We start from the raw sequence: 13,099 nt of genomic DNA on the forward strand, positions 1-13,099 counted from the left end.
AGGGGCTTCCAAACCTCCCCCAAATCTAGCCGGGAGGTTCCTGTAGCGCTGCCAAGCCGGCCCAGCTCAAGCTCCTGCGCGCCTCGCGGAGCCCCTGCTGAGCAGGATTAGGCCGGGACTGCCATGGCCTTCCCCAGGCTCTCGCCTTTCCCTGCTGAGCCCCGCTGCGGCCCCCAAGTCAGCGACGCGGTCCTCTCCCTACCCTGAGACCCCGCCTCCGCCCCGCCCACGGGCACGCCCCTCCGCATAGGCTCCGCCCCCGCCCTCCGGTCCGCGTCGCCTTTTCTCGCCCTGCCCGGGCCAGGCAGCCACAGCGAGCTCGGCCGAGAACGTGGCCCCGGCGGCCTCGGGCCTCGGGTCACCGGCGCGCCCCGGAGGGCAGCGCTTCGACAGCGCCCGCCGCCCGCGGGCTGCCTCTCGGCGGCCGAGCCTTCGTCGCCGGCGCCCGGCGTTCTCCTGGGGCGGGCGTGTCTGGGCTCCGAGCATCCTCCCCCAGATCCGGCCCTGCCGACCCTCGGCGCCGAGACCGGACGGTGGGGCCAGAGAAGGCGCGCGCGCGAGGCAGCCCTCCCCTCCCGCAGGAGGTCCCGGCGCCGGCGAGGACCCCCCCGCCCTCCCGCCCCGCAGCACCCGGGAGGCGGCCGCGCCGGGAGAGCCCGCGCCGGGAGACGCCCACGCCCGGGGAGCCCGTGCCCGGGGAGCCCGCCCGGCGGGTGCCCCCGGGTTCGCGGTCACCCGCCGCCGGGGGCGTTCGGAGCCCCTGGGGTCCGCAGGCCCGCCCCCGGAGGACCGCGGTTTCCTGAACTCCCTTCCTTCGCCTGGGTTGGGGCCCAGCCCAGCCTCCAACGCTGTGAGGTAAGCCCACTTGGCCACTGAGAGGGCTCTAGTCCCCAAATATCGCAGCCGGCCATCAAGAAGTGTGTGTGTTGGGGGTGGGGAGTCGAGCAGAAGAGCGTTGAGTTCTGAAGTCAGAAAATAAAATATGCAACAGGCGGGGCAGACTAGGAAACTACTAGGAGTGTTTGTTTCCTCCGGAAAAGGGGACTTGTCTTAGACGGAAACTTAGTGAGGTTCTTCCAGATCCAAGATGGGCAAAGCAGAGGCCTCCTCCTTAAACCTGGGACTAAGCTCCCTCTGGTGGCTCCTGATGAGGATGTTGCAGGCAGCTACAGGTGAACAGTTGAGTCAATGTTGCCTTCTCTCTGCCTCCTGCACTGGGCACTGGGATTTGTCCTCAGAAAAGCGACTTCTCCTGTGAAGAGGCTTTTTGGTTCCTTAAAAGCTAAACTGTAAGCCATAATTTTAAAGGGTCGTTCTGACTCTTACCTCTCGTAACCGAAATAACAAGAATATTTTGTTCATTTTTTTTATGCTAATGACATGTGAATAGAAATATGTTTAAGTAGCTAGAGCAAACACAAAAAGATATGAAACGTATCTTGTGTTGTTTTTTTCTCTGCTAATATTAACTGGGATCTAAATATGTATGAAAACTTAAAAAAAAAAGCCCTAGAGAAAAGTTAGATCGTAATAATACCAGCTGTTACTATGATCCTAACATTTTGTAAATGACCAACCTATTTAAATCATCAGTTCATCTCCAATTGTAGCCTTAGAAATTTTCTTTGTTTTGTTTTCCTCCCAGAGAGGAGTGACACGAAAAAGGAAGAGGAAATTCAGTGTTGCTGAAAGTGGAATTATTTTCCTCAGTTGGTGGGATATTTTCATGATTGCAAGAAGAGCACCAAGAGATTGACAACGCCAGATGCTTTCAGAGGTACAGACAGACTTGATGAAAGAAGATTTGTAAAGACTTTAGAAAGAAGTTTGAAGTGAAGGCAGAAATTTTGATCTTATTTGTCCACCATGTAGGACTTTGACCACTTGTTCAGAATATTTTTCTCCCCAAAATGGAAGAAAAAAAACAGTTGACAAACCATTATGCTTGAGGCTCTGTGAGAACTAATAATGAATTCTGCCAGCTCTGAGAATGACAATACTTTATCATCTTCTTTTGGGGAACAGACAGAAACGTACCTTGTGTGTGGTTAATTTAATCACTAAGAATGGTTTCTTGTTCTATATGCTAAATAATGACTTCATTTGAATTTTGGAATTTTTTTTTTGTTTTCTCTTTTCACATGACCTTTCATGTTAATTAGATTTACATAAAGAGAATAAATGCTGGGTTCATTGTATTTTCTGACTACACTGATGTTTTCTGTGCATTATGGAGATATTGGAGGCATTACTATTCCTTGAAGTTTTGTTTTATTGGGAGCAAAACTGTGCCAGGGACACAGACATGCTATATAATTTTCTCTTTATAGCAACTTTCCTGGCCTTGGATGAGCTGACTGTCACCTGGATTTCACAGCCTGTGAGGTATAAAGTCTGTTTTCTCTAGATCTTTAACTTATGACTCATAGTAACCAGATGGGAAACTCACTGAACACTGTGCTCAACCCGAATGCCTAAGGAAAAGATCTTCCCCATGGATCATGGCGTTAATGTTTACAGGACACTTCCTATTTTTAACCTTGACGATGTGTAGTTTGTCTACTTGTGAAGAATCTGTGAGCAATTATTCTGAATGGGCAGTTTTCACAGATGATATGCAATGGTTTAAGACACAGAAAGTACAAGATCTCAAACCGAACCAAAAACTTCATCCAAGCTTATATTTTGATGCTGGAGATATACAGACAATGAAACAAAAATCTCGTACAAGCCATTTGCATCTTTTTAGAGCTATCAAAAGTGCAGTGACGATTATGCTGTCCAACCCATCATACTACCTACCTCCACCCAAGCATGCTGATTTTGCTGCCAAGTGGAATGAAATATATGGTAATAACCTTCCTCCTTTAGCATTGTACTGTTTATTATGTCCAGAAGACAAAGTTGCCTTTGAATTTGTCATGGAGTACATGGACAGGATGGTTAGCTACAAAGACTGGCTGGTTGAGAATGCACCAGGGGATGAGGTCCCAGTTGGCCATTCTTTAACAGGCTTTGCCACTGCCTTTGACTTTTTATATAATCTGTTAGGTAATCATAGAAAACAAAAATACCTAGAAAAAATATGGATCGTTACTGAGGAAATGTATGAATATTCCAAGATTCGTTCATGGGGCAAGCAACTTCTTCATAACCACCAAGCTACAAACATGGTGGCGTTACTCATAGGGGCCTTGGTTACTGGAGTAGATAAAGAATCTAAAGCATACATATGGAAACAAGTTGTTGTTGATGTGATGGAAAAGACTATGTTTCTTTTGAACCATATTGTAGATGGCTCTTTGGATGAAGGTGTGGCCTATGGAAGCTATACGTCCAAATCAGTTACACAGTATGTTTTCTTGGCACAACGCCATTTTAACATCAACAACTTGGATAATAACTGGTTAAAAATGCACTTTTGGTTTTATTATGCTACACTTTTGCCGGGCTATCAAAGAACTGTAGGCATAGCAGATTCCAATTATAATTGGTTTTATGGTCCAGAGAGCCAGCTAGTTTTCCTGGATAAGTTTGTTTTAAGGAATGGAGCTGGAAATTGGTTAGCTCAGCAAATTAGAAAGCATCGACCTAAGGATGGGCCAATGGTCCCTTCCACTGCGCAAAGGTGGAGTACCCTTCATACTGAATACATTTGGTATGATCCAAAGCTCACTCCACAGCCTCCTGCTGACTTTGGCACTGCAAAAATGCACACATTTCCTAACTGGGGTGTTGTGACCTACGGCGGTGGCTTACCAAACACACAGACCAATACCTTTGTGTCTTTTAAATCTGGGAAACTAGGGGGACGAGCTGTGTATGACATAGTTCACTTTCAGCCCTATTCCTGGATTGATGGATGGAGAAGCTTTAATCCAGGACATGAACATCCAGATCAAAATTCATTTACTTTTGCCCCCAATGGGCAAGTATTTGTTTCCGAGGCTCTTTATGGACCGAAGCTGAGCCACCTTAACAATGTATTGGTGTTTGCCCCATCACCGTCTAGCCAGTGTAATCAGCCCTGGGAAGGTCAGCTGGGAGAATGCACACAGTGGCTCAGGTGGACTGGTGAAGAGGTTGGTGATGCAGCTGGGGAAGTTGTTACCGCCTCTCAACATGGAGAAAGGATGTTTGTGAGCGGGGAAGCAGTATCTGCCTATTCCTCAGCAATGAGACTGAAAAGTGTCTATCGTGCTTTGCTTCTTTTAAATTCTCAGACGCTGCTTGTTGTTGATCATATTGAAAGGCAAGAAGCTTCCCCAATAAATTCTGTCAGTGCCTTCTTTCATAATTTGGACATCGATTTTAAATACATCCCATACAGGTTTATGAATAGGTATAACGGGGCCATGATGGATGTGTGGGATGCACACTATAAAATGTTTTGGTTTGATCACCATGGCAACAGTCCTGTGGCTAATATACAGGAAGCAGAACAGGCTGCTGAATTTAAGAAAAGGTGGACTCAGTTTGTTAATGTTACATTTCCTATGGAATCCACAATTACAAGAATTGCTTACGTATTTTATGGTCCGTATGTCAATGTTTCCAGCTGCAGATTTACTGACAGTTCCGGTTCTGGACTTCAGATTTCTCTAAATGTCAATAATACTGAACATAGTGTTTCTGTTGTCACTGACTACCAAAACCTGAAAAGCAGATTTAACTACCTGGGATTTGGTGGTTTTGCTAGCGTGGCTAATCAAGACCATATAACCCGATTTGGTTTGGGCACTCAAGCAATAGCAAACACTGTAAGACATGACAGAGTTGTTTTCCCCTTTGGGTTTAAATTTAATATAGCAGTTGGATTCATTTTATGTATTAGTTTGGTTATTTTAACTTTTCAATGGCGGTTTTACCTTTCCTTTAAAAAGCTAATGCGCTGTGTATTAATGCTTGTTATTGCCTTGTGGTTTATTGAGCTTCTGGATGTGTGGAGCAATTGCACTCAGCCCATCTGTGCAAAATGGACAAGGACTAAAGCCAAGGCGAACGAGAAGGCCACAATTTCTGAAGGGCATCCCGTGGATCTCCCTGATGTTGTTATAACCTCACTCCCTGGTTCAGGAGCTGAAATTCTCAAACAGCTTTTCTTCAACAGTAGTGATTTCCTCTACATCAAAATTCCTACAGCCTACATGAGTATCCCTGAAACTGAATTTGAACTTGACTCATTTGTCGATGCTTGTGAGTGGAAAGTCTCAGATATCCACAGTGGTCACTTTCGTCTTCTTCGGGGGTGGCTGCTGTCTTTGGTCCAGGACACAAAACTTCATTTGCAGAACATCCATCTACATGAATCCAGTCGAAATAAAGCGGCCCAGTATTTTACAGCTAATAAGGACAGAAAACGAAAATTGAAAAGGAGGGAGTCTTTGCAAGAACAAGGAAGTAGAATGAAAGGGACTTTTGACAGAGACGCTGAATACATACGGGCTTTGAGGAGACACCTAGTTTATTACCCAAATGCCCGTCCTGTGCTCAGCTTAAGTAGTGGCATCTGGACATTGAAGCTTCACTTTTTTCAGGAAGTTTTAGGAACTTCATTGCGGGCATTGTACATAGTAAGAGACCCTCGAGCTTGGATCTATTCAATGCTATATGGTAGCAAACCAAGTCTTTATTCTTTGAAGAATGTGCCAGAGCACTTAGCAAAGCTGTTTAAGATAGAGGAAGGTAAAAGCAAATGTAACGTGAATTCAGGCTATGCTTTTGAGTATGAATCACTGAAGAAAGCATTAGAAACATCCCAATCAAATACTGTCTCCTTATTATCTCATCTGTGGCTAGCAAACACTGCAGCAGCCTTGAGAATAAATACAGATTTAATGCCTACCAGCTACCATCTGGTCAAGTTTGAAGACATTGTTCATTTTCCTCAGAAGACTACTGAAAGGATTTTTGCTTTTCTTGGAATTCCTTTGTCTCCTGCCAGTTTAAACCAAATACTGTTTGCTACATCCACAAACCTTTTTTATCTTCCTTATGAGGGAGAAATATCACCATCTAATACTAATATTTGGAAAAAAAACTTGCCTAGAGATGAAATTAAGCTAATTGAAAACATCTGCTGGACACTGATGGATCGTCTAGGATATCCAAAGTTTATGGACTAAATGCTGCAGGTCAGCAAAAATTTGCACTAATGTGTCCCAACCTACTTTGTGGATATGAACTAGAAAAACTTTGTTTATTCTTGTATATGTGTGTATGTGTGTAGAGAGAGAGTGTGTATGTGTGTGTGTGTGTTCAGTCTGTTATTTGCACAGAGAGATATTTTAAATAGGCACCATATTTGGCCTAGCAGGATGTATTTTTTATGTTACCACTTTCCTTGCCTTGGTTTCTGAATTTTTTTCTGCTAAAATGTTTCTGCTACAGAGGTATATATTATGGGGGCCTGGGAATATGGGAAGATTTTAATGGATTTTAACTCACCTTTGGAAATTGTTAATTTATCTTGGGACCTCAAACACTACAAAAGGCCTTGCAACTGCTGCTTTATCTAGTCATCTCTTGTTCTTAAGATGGACTACAAATTTTTGTTATGTTTTGAGAAGGTCTAACACTTATCTTGCACAAAGAAAAAGAAATAAAAAAGAAAAAAAAATATTTTGTGTAATGTTCAGTGAAATCACTGGGAAATGATAAAAGTTCCTTCTAGAACTTTTAGAAAATATAGAGGAAAATATAGAATAAAGTTTTTTTGTCTTGCTTAAGAAATAAAGGCTGTGGACAATGCATGATGAAATTTGGTGAACTGCTTTGAAAATGGTTCTTTCACATGTGCCTCCCTGAAGCTACAGCTGTTCACTGTCACACAAAGCCCACCCTATCTAGCCTTTTTGTCATTGTCAACAACAACAAAATCAGTAGTTTTTACCTACAAACTACTTGCTTTGAAAGTCCCAACATGCCTGTTTCTCCAATAATTAATTTGTGTTAAAGACTGACACAGACAATCAAATTTAGTTGTGTGGCATTACCGGTTTATGACTCAAAGCATCAGTAGTCTGCTGCCACTGGTTTGTTTTTTTTTTTTTTTTTTTGTGGGGGCGTTGGGGAGTGATGACTAGAAATAGAATTAAAAAGCTGCCTGTTTTCTTTTGGGTAAATGTACAGGCTGCCAGTGTCTGCAAAAGTTGAAAGCAATTGAGAGATGATGTCAGAGGGATCTGTTCCCTTTACCATCTGCATCTTGTTATAAATGTAGTCAACATAAAATGTGGCTCATTTTACTTAGTTTCTCAAATCAAAAATGCTCTGCTATTATAAGCCAGTGGAGTAATTACAATGTGTTGGGTGAACATTATCAGGCAGCATTGAGATTTCATAATCTATGCAGATTGCAGGCTTTTTCCTGATGTTTCAAACTACAGTTTCTTTAAGCTCTCTAACATTTGGAGTCTGTCACTCTGACCTAGATAAAGTGGTTTTTGTCTCAGTAGTTTGTTACTATGTCTAACTGTGCCTCCTGAGTGATAAAGCTGAGGGTTTGTAACATTCCAACAGTACTTAACTTGACTGTCACTTCTATTATGGCCTGAGTGGAGATTGCTCTGTGTCTCCTGTTATTTGTTTTTCACATATAGGACTTATAATCTTGCCTTCATGGTAAAATGAGTAGAATTTAATATAGATTGAAGTCTTAAGTCTACATTTTTATTTTCAAGGAGGATTAATCTATCTCACTTTTGTCAACATGCATGTAAAATTGCTACATCGATGATAACACTATTTCCATTATTGGTCAGTCTCACTATTTGATTTCAATTCCCAGAATATGATCTCAAGTTAGATCAAATAGAGAAGCTCTGGGGTGGAAGAGCAGTACCTCACACTGAGGTAGGATTTAGAAATGGTGACAGGCACAGAGAAAACATTGAAAGCTACTTCTGGCTTTCTTTAAATATTGTACAGACATGTACCCATGGGTGGAAGGTGGTCAATGGGTTATGTGAGGAAAAGAGGAAGAAGAGGTTTAGAAAATAAAGAGTGAGTAATTTTAAGATGGGATATGGGAATGTTTTACCGATAAATCACAATGGATCCCAGCTTTCTCCTTGACAGAGCAATACAGAGCTAAACTCTCTTACCCCAGAGGAAATGTGAGACGTCAGACTGTTTCATTATTTCCGTAAAGAAAATCTTCCGAAGAAGACCTTTCAAGTGTCCTCAGAGAAGTATTGTATCCAGGAAAGGTATCAATTGAACTTGCCTGTGTATGTCCATGCAGAACGCTGCTGCCTTACAGTTTGAGTACTTAAGGTGAGTGACACTTTTGGCACATCTTAGCTCTAAACACCCTCTGAACTTATTACCAACTTGCAAATGGAATTAACATTTTAATTGCTTGTGAAGAATAAGACCCTCTTAAAATATCATATGTGTTAAAGTCATTCCTTTATCAATGTCCTCCAACTTAAGTCTGGTTGGTACAACTACTTGTTAAAAAACAGTGTTTGAATTTTGAGAAACTGCTATCAGATGACAATGTAGAGAAACATTGGCAATGAAGTTTTCAAAACTTTCCAACACGTATAGATTTACTCTAGATGAATAGAAAACAACCCATCCTAAAGCTAGAACTCATTTAGAGATGAAATTTTCAAAGCCTGGATGTTAAATTTGTGAATTTGTTTAAATTTAATTTATCAAGAAGATACAATGACACGTATATATTAAGATTAGATTCCACAAATAACACATTTGGTTTCTTCAGACAAGCAAAAAGATTTACTGCCTCCTAAGAATTAAACAGGCCTTTTCAAATTTTAAGAAATGTAAGGTTCTGTTAAGTTATGCTTTGTAAATGTCTTCAAAGAAGCATCTACCTTCTCACATACTAGCATGCCTTTAACATTCCACATCATATCATGTTATAATTTCCACTGTCTGAGTAGCCATTCTTGGTTGAGGGACATCTAGGTTGTTTCCACATTCTGGCAAATATGAATAAAGATGCTATGAACATAGGGGAGTAAATGTCTTTGCTGTATGGTGGAGCATCTTTCTGGTGTATGCCCAGGAGTGGTATAGCTGGATCTTAAGGTGGTAATATTCCTAATTGTCTGAGAAAGTGCCAGATTTTTCAATGATTTTTTAAAATATAGAACAATGTCTTATTTATATTTTTTTCTCTTCTTTGTGCTTAATACTTGAAGGGACAGAGAAGGAAGAAGGCAGGAAGTAGTGCGTTAGCCTTCTTATTATACTCAAATGATTGTTTAAACAATTGTAAAAGCTCTTGGAGTATTAGAGTGTATAAAACTTGATTAAAAACAAAAGCTATAATCTGAGTACTTGCTATTACATTGCAGTTGTTTTCTTATTTATTCTTAAACTATTGCTGTATTTCTCTGGGTTTTTCTGATATGACTGTCTTGATTCTAATGTATTAATGTTGATCTTCAATTTCAACTAGTGTCTCAGGTTTTCAGATTCTTCAGATGTGCAGTATTCTCCCAAATGTTGTATTCTTCTTTTCTTCAAAACTTAGACTTTATACCTTGTATATCACTGTTGAAGGAGAAAAAACCCATGCACACTGGACAGCCTTCATAGTCTTCCCATTTGTGGGAGCCAGGTCAGCCTAGAACACTGACTTTCCAGGCTGTTAAAAAAACTGCACAGATTGTGTTATCTGAATGAAAGTCTGTAGTCACTAAATAAGCACTGCTTCACCAAGCATGGCATGGTAGAGAAAATGTTTTTTGTCCTTATTTTACGATATTGAAAGATTACTGTGAGGTTTTATTTATGTTTGTTTTCTTAATTACATGTTTACTTATTACTCCACTTTAATTGAAGCAACAGCTTTGTTGTAAAACTTCAAGTTGGGTGGAACTTTGAAACATATTATTATGAACACACACATGTGTCTGACTACATGGATTCATTTTCTAATTATGTTGTTAAAAATAATATCCAATGATCTATGCCCGTTTTCTTGTATTTTCATAAATTTATGTTTCATATATTTGTGTCGCTGTTAATAAATTTACTTTACTTTTCATTCCTCAAAGCTAGAACGAGCTATGAAATGGCAGGTTTGAAAGCTTATTTGAGCACTGTGGTTTTAATATCCAGTTTAATTAATTTTGACCTATAACCACATATCCCCAGAGACAGTTCTTATTAAACAAGTCACCGTGAAGAATAACTCTTTAGCTGTAGCAATTAGAACAACGTGATGAAAGCCTGTCTATTTTACTGTGGGATATCCTAGACAGCTCATAGCCAATAAATAATAGACTTGTTTCTGTGCTTATAGATGGGCAGGAGGCAGCTTCACACATCTCTCTTTCTCAGCCCCTTCTACATGTTATACAACACTGGATTGTATTTAAGGGAAGTGCACTGCTTTCGGCACACAAAGGCTCCTTTTCTATCTTCATGTTGAATATTTCCTTTTAAGTTTGATGGGTCAACAACTATTCGATTGTAATGTTGCTAAGTACACTTTTTTCATATTGTGTCAGGAACTTTCGTCCTCGGGGAACTAAGAAATGCCCCCTTGCAAATCCTGTGGTTTCAGTGACAAACTCAAATTCCAGTACAGCAAATTGGCCCTAGGGATTAGGAAACATGTTTGAGACATGCTAAAGTGTGGGCGACCACAGGCCATCGCACAGGAAGTTCTGAGCTTACGATGGATGAAGGTGCTCCCTCAGGTGTGCAGTTGTGTAGAGCCCCTCCGCCCAGTACTCCCCAGCGTGCACGCTCTAGGTGGTCCCTGAGAGCCTTGGGCCACATATGACTAGGGCAGAATTTCATGTAGCTGGTTCTGTGGAGGGGACGACCCAGGTCATATGCCAGGCCACCGTCCTGTAGCTCCTCACTCCTCCCTATCAGTGTCAGCAGTCAACACGCTCAGCTGTGAGGATCTTTGGAAAGCAAACCAGCTGGTCTTATGAAAAAGGAGGATGCTCTGCCCAGAAGATAGTGCTGTTTAAGACGCATAGCACATATTTCCATAAGCATGCATACATGTGTGTATGCATACATGCATACATGCATACACATATGCAGGAATGTGAGACTATGTAAACATCCACAGGGAGGCAAGAACTCAGTCTTAGATGTCATTATAATCAGGAGCCAGCTTCCTTATTTTTTGAGACCCACTTTCTCACTTAACACCAGAAGCTAGCCTTTTTGTTTAGATTGGTTGGCCAGTGTTATTCAAGGATTCTCATAACTCCAACCACACCCACACCATGTTTCATGAACATGAGTTTCTGCAAAGTGATAGCTATGCATTGTGAATTGTACGGTTGGAAATTTACCATCCTTATTTTTAAACTTGGACAGAAAAATTGGGATTTCTGTCAGAATTTATTCAGACTAGCCACAAAATAGATTAAAAGTATTTCCTTCCCATCATTTCTGAAGCTTCCTGAAATGTCAGGGTTATCTTGATAGCAGTACCCTCTGGGCATTACTCTTACTTTTGACTGCATTCCTGTGATTCTTTAAGAACCTTGAAGTAAAACTCAGATCCCAGGACACAGCTCTTACTAGTTTTTTTTCCTAAAGAGGAAAGTTACAGATAAAAGATTAGAAATCTCTCAGAGATACTTTGGAAGGTTTATGATATGCTAATGAACTATTCATACCCTTTATAGAACCTTAGCCATTGAAACTCATATTCCTTCAAAGAGACTTCACCTAAGCAAGCATCCTTAAAGTATACAAACTTTCAGTAAGAACTGGTTTAATACTAAAGAAACTGAAAGAATCCCAGGTCTCTTAGTTATAGTACTTACTTTTTATTTCTGTTCCCAAACATAAATCAATTAATATTCAGTCTGAATTTTCAATAGAGAAAAACATTCATATTCTTTATTATTATTGCTTATAATCACTGCAATGTTCTATTTATAATATATTGTGATTCTATAATGTATTTTGGAAATAATTATATGAAAGACTGTTAACGACCAAAGTAAAATTTTTCAGTAAATGGCAAAAACATTAATATTATTATTTTTTAAGATAAAAAAAGTCTCTATGTTGGTGTGAGAATGCAGGTCCAAATGTCCCGGAAGAGCCAGAGGCATCAGACAAACCTTTGGAACTGATGTTACAGATGGTTTTGAGCTGCCCTACGGATGTTGAGAACTCTTAAATCTTCTGCAAGAGCAGTATAAGCTATTTACTGCTGATCCATATCTTATGCCCTGCTATTATTCATAATGGCATAAAATTGTGAGGAGGGATTAAAGATTAGTCAAAATTATTTTTGAACATTTGAGAAAAGATTAAACCTCTTATGGTTGGAATTATCTATTTTTGGAAGCTTCTGTTAAATCTAGACATATGAAATCTTTTTAATTATGACTCAAAGTTTACATCCTTGAATTTTACTTCTGATGGGGACATCTAAGCATAGAATAAACTTCTCGCAGACAGCAGCTAATTTAAAATCGAAAATGTTACAAGGTCAAGTAAATACGAGAAGACATTGTAAAGTAATCAAAAGTTAGTAGAAACTGTAAATTTTCAATGTAATGAAGGAAGACCATAGCTGACTTCCTGTTTGACTTACCCTTGGAGGAAGGGAGGGCACAGCTTCCTTTTCAGGCTCACATACTCAAGAGAAGGCATGAGAATACCTGACATAAATTTCTCCACATGCACGTGTGTGAAACTGTACTTGTATCCCCACTGTGAAAAGCACAGCTTAGAATAAGCATTGGTGAATACAGGTTTGTCAATCACGTAAGCTGTAACAGTTACCTCCACAGCTTACCTTTAGGCTGTGGTCATGCCGCTTAAGCCAGCCTTGCACCGTACAGTGCCTATCTAAAGAAAAACAACCGAACTGAGTTTTGACCTGCTAGCAATGTGAAAAGTTGTCTTAAGAAAAACATGATACATTTGATTACATAAAACAAAATACTAATGATTTTCATTGCATAGTAAAATATACTAAAATAATATAAAAAGAAAAGTGGAAGAACACGTACTGCTCTGTCCTGATATCAGGAATTCATGGTGAGGAAAACTATCACAAGAAGCTCAACCACTAAAACAACTGTAGAAAGAGTACCAGTGTATTAAGTGTGGCTAATTTGAACATACAGGA

General features: G+C 40.4%; 1 protein-coding gene across 1 annotated transcript; it reads left to right on the forward strand.

Moving 5' to 3' along the window:
* Positions 1–258: 258 nt before the first annotated feature.
* Positions 259–10,017, forward strand: Dsel (dermatan sulfate epimerase like). The gene is made up of 2 exons (XM_021664539.2): positions 259–855; positions 1,646–10,017. Exon 2 carries the CDS (start codon positions 2,502–2,504, stop codon positions 6,123–6,125), a length of 3,624 nt encoding a protein of 1,207 aa, XP_021520214.1. The 5' UTR covers positions 259–855; positions 1,646–2,501; the 3' UTR covers positions 6,126–10,017.
* The last annotated feature ends 3,082 nt before the right edge of the window (positions 10,018–13,099 follow it).

This window comes from Meriones unguiculatus, chromosome 18, assembly GCF_030254825.1.
Source record: "Meriones unguiculatus strain TT.TT164.6M chromosome 18, Bangor_MerUng_6.1, whole genome shotgun sequence".
Taxonomy (NCBI): Eukaryota; Metazoa; Chordata; class Mammalia; order Rodentia; family Muridae; genus Meriones; species Meriones unguiculatus.

What these genes read in the sequence shown, in the direction of transcription:
- Dsel (XM_021664539.2), top strand. Translation starts at nt 2,502, where the DNA reads ATGGCGTTAATGTTTACAGGACACTTCCTATTTTTAACCTTGACGATG.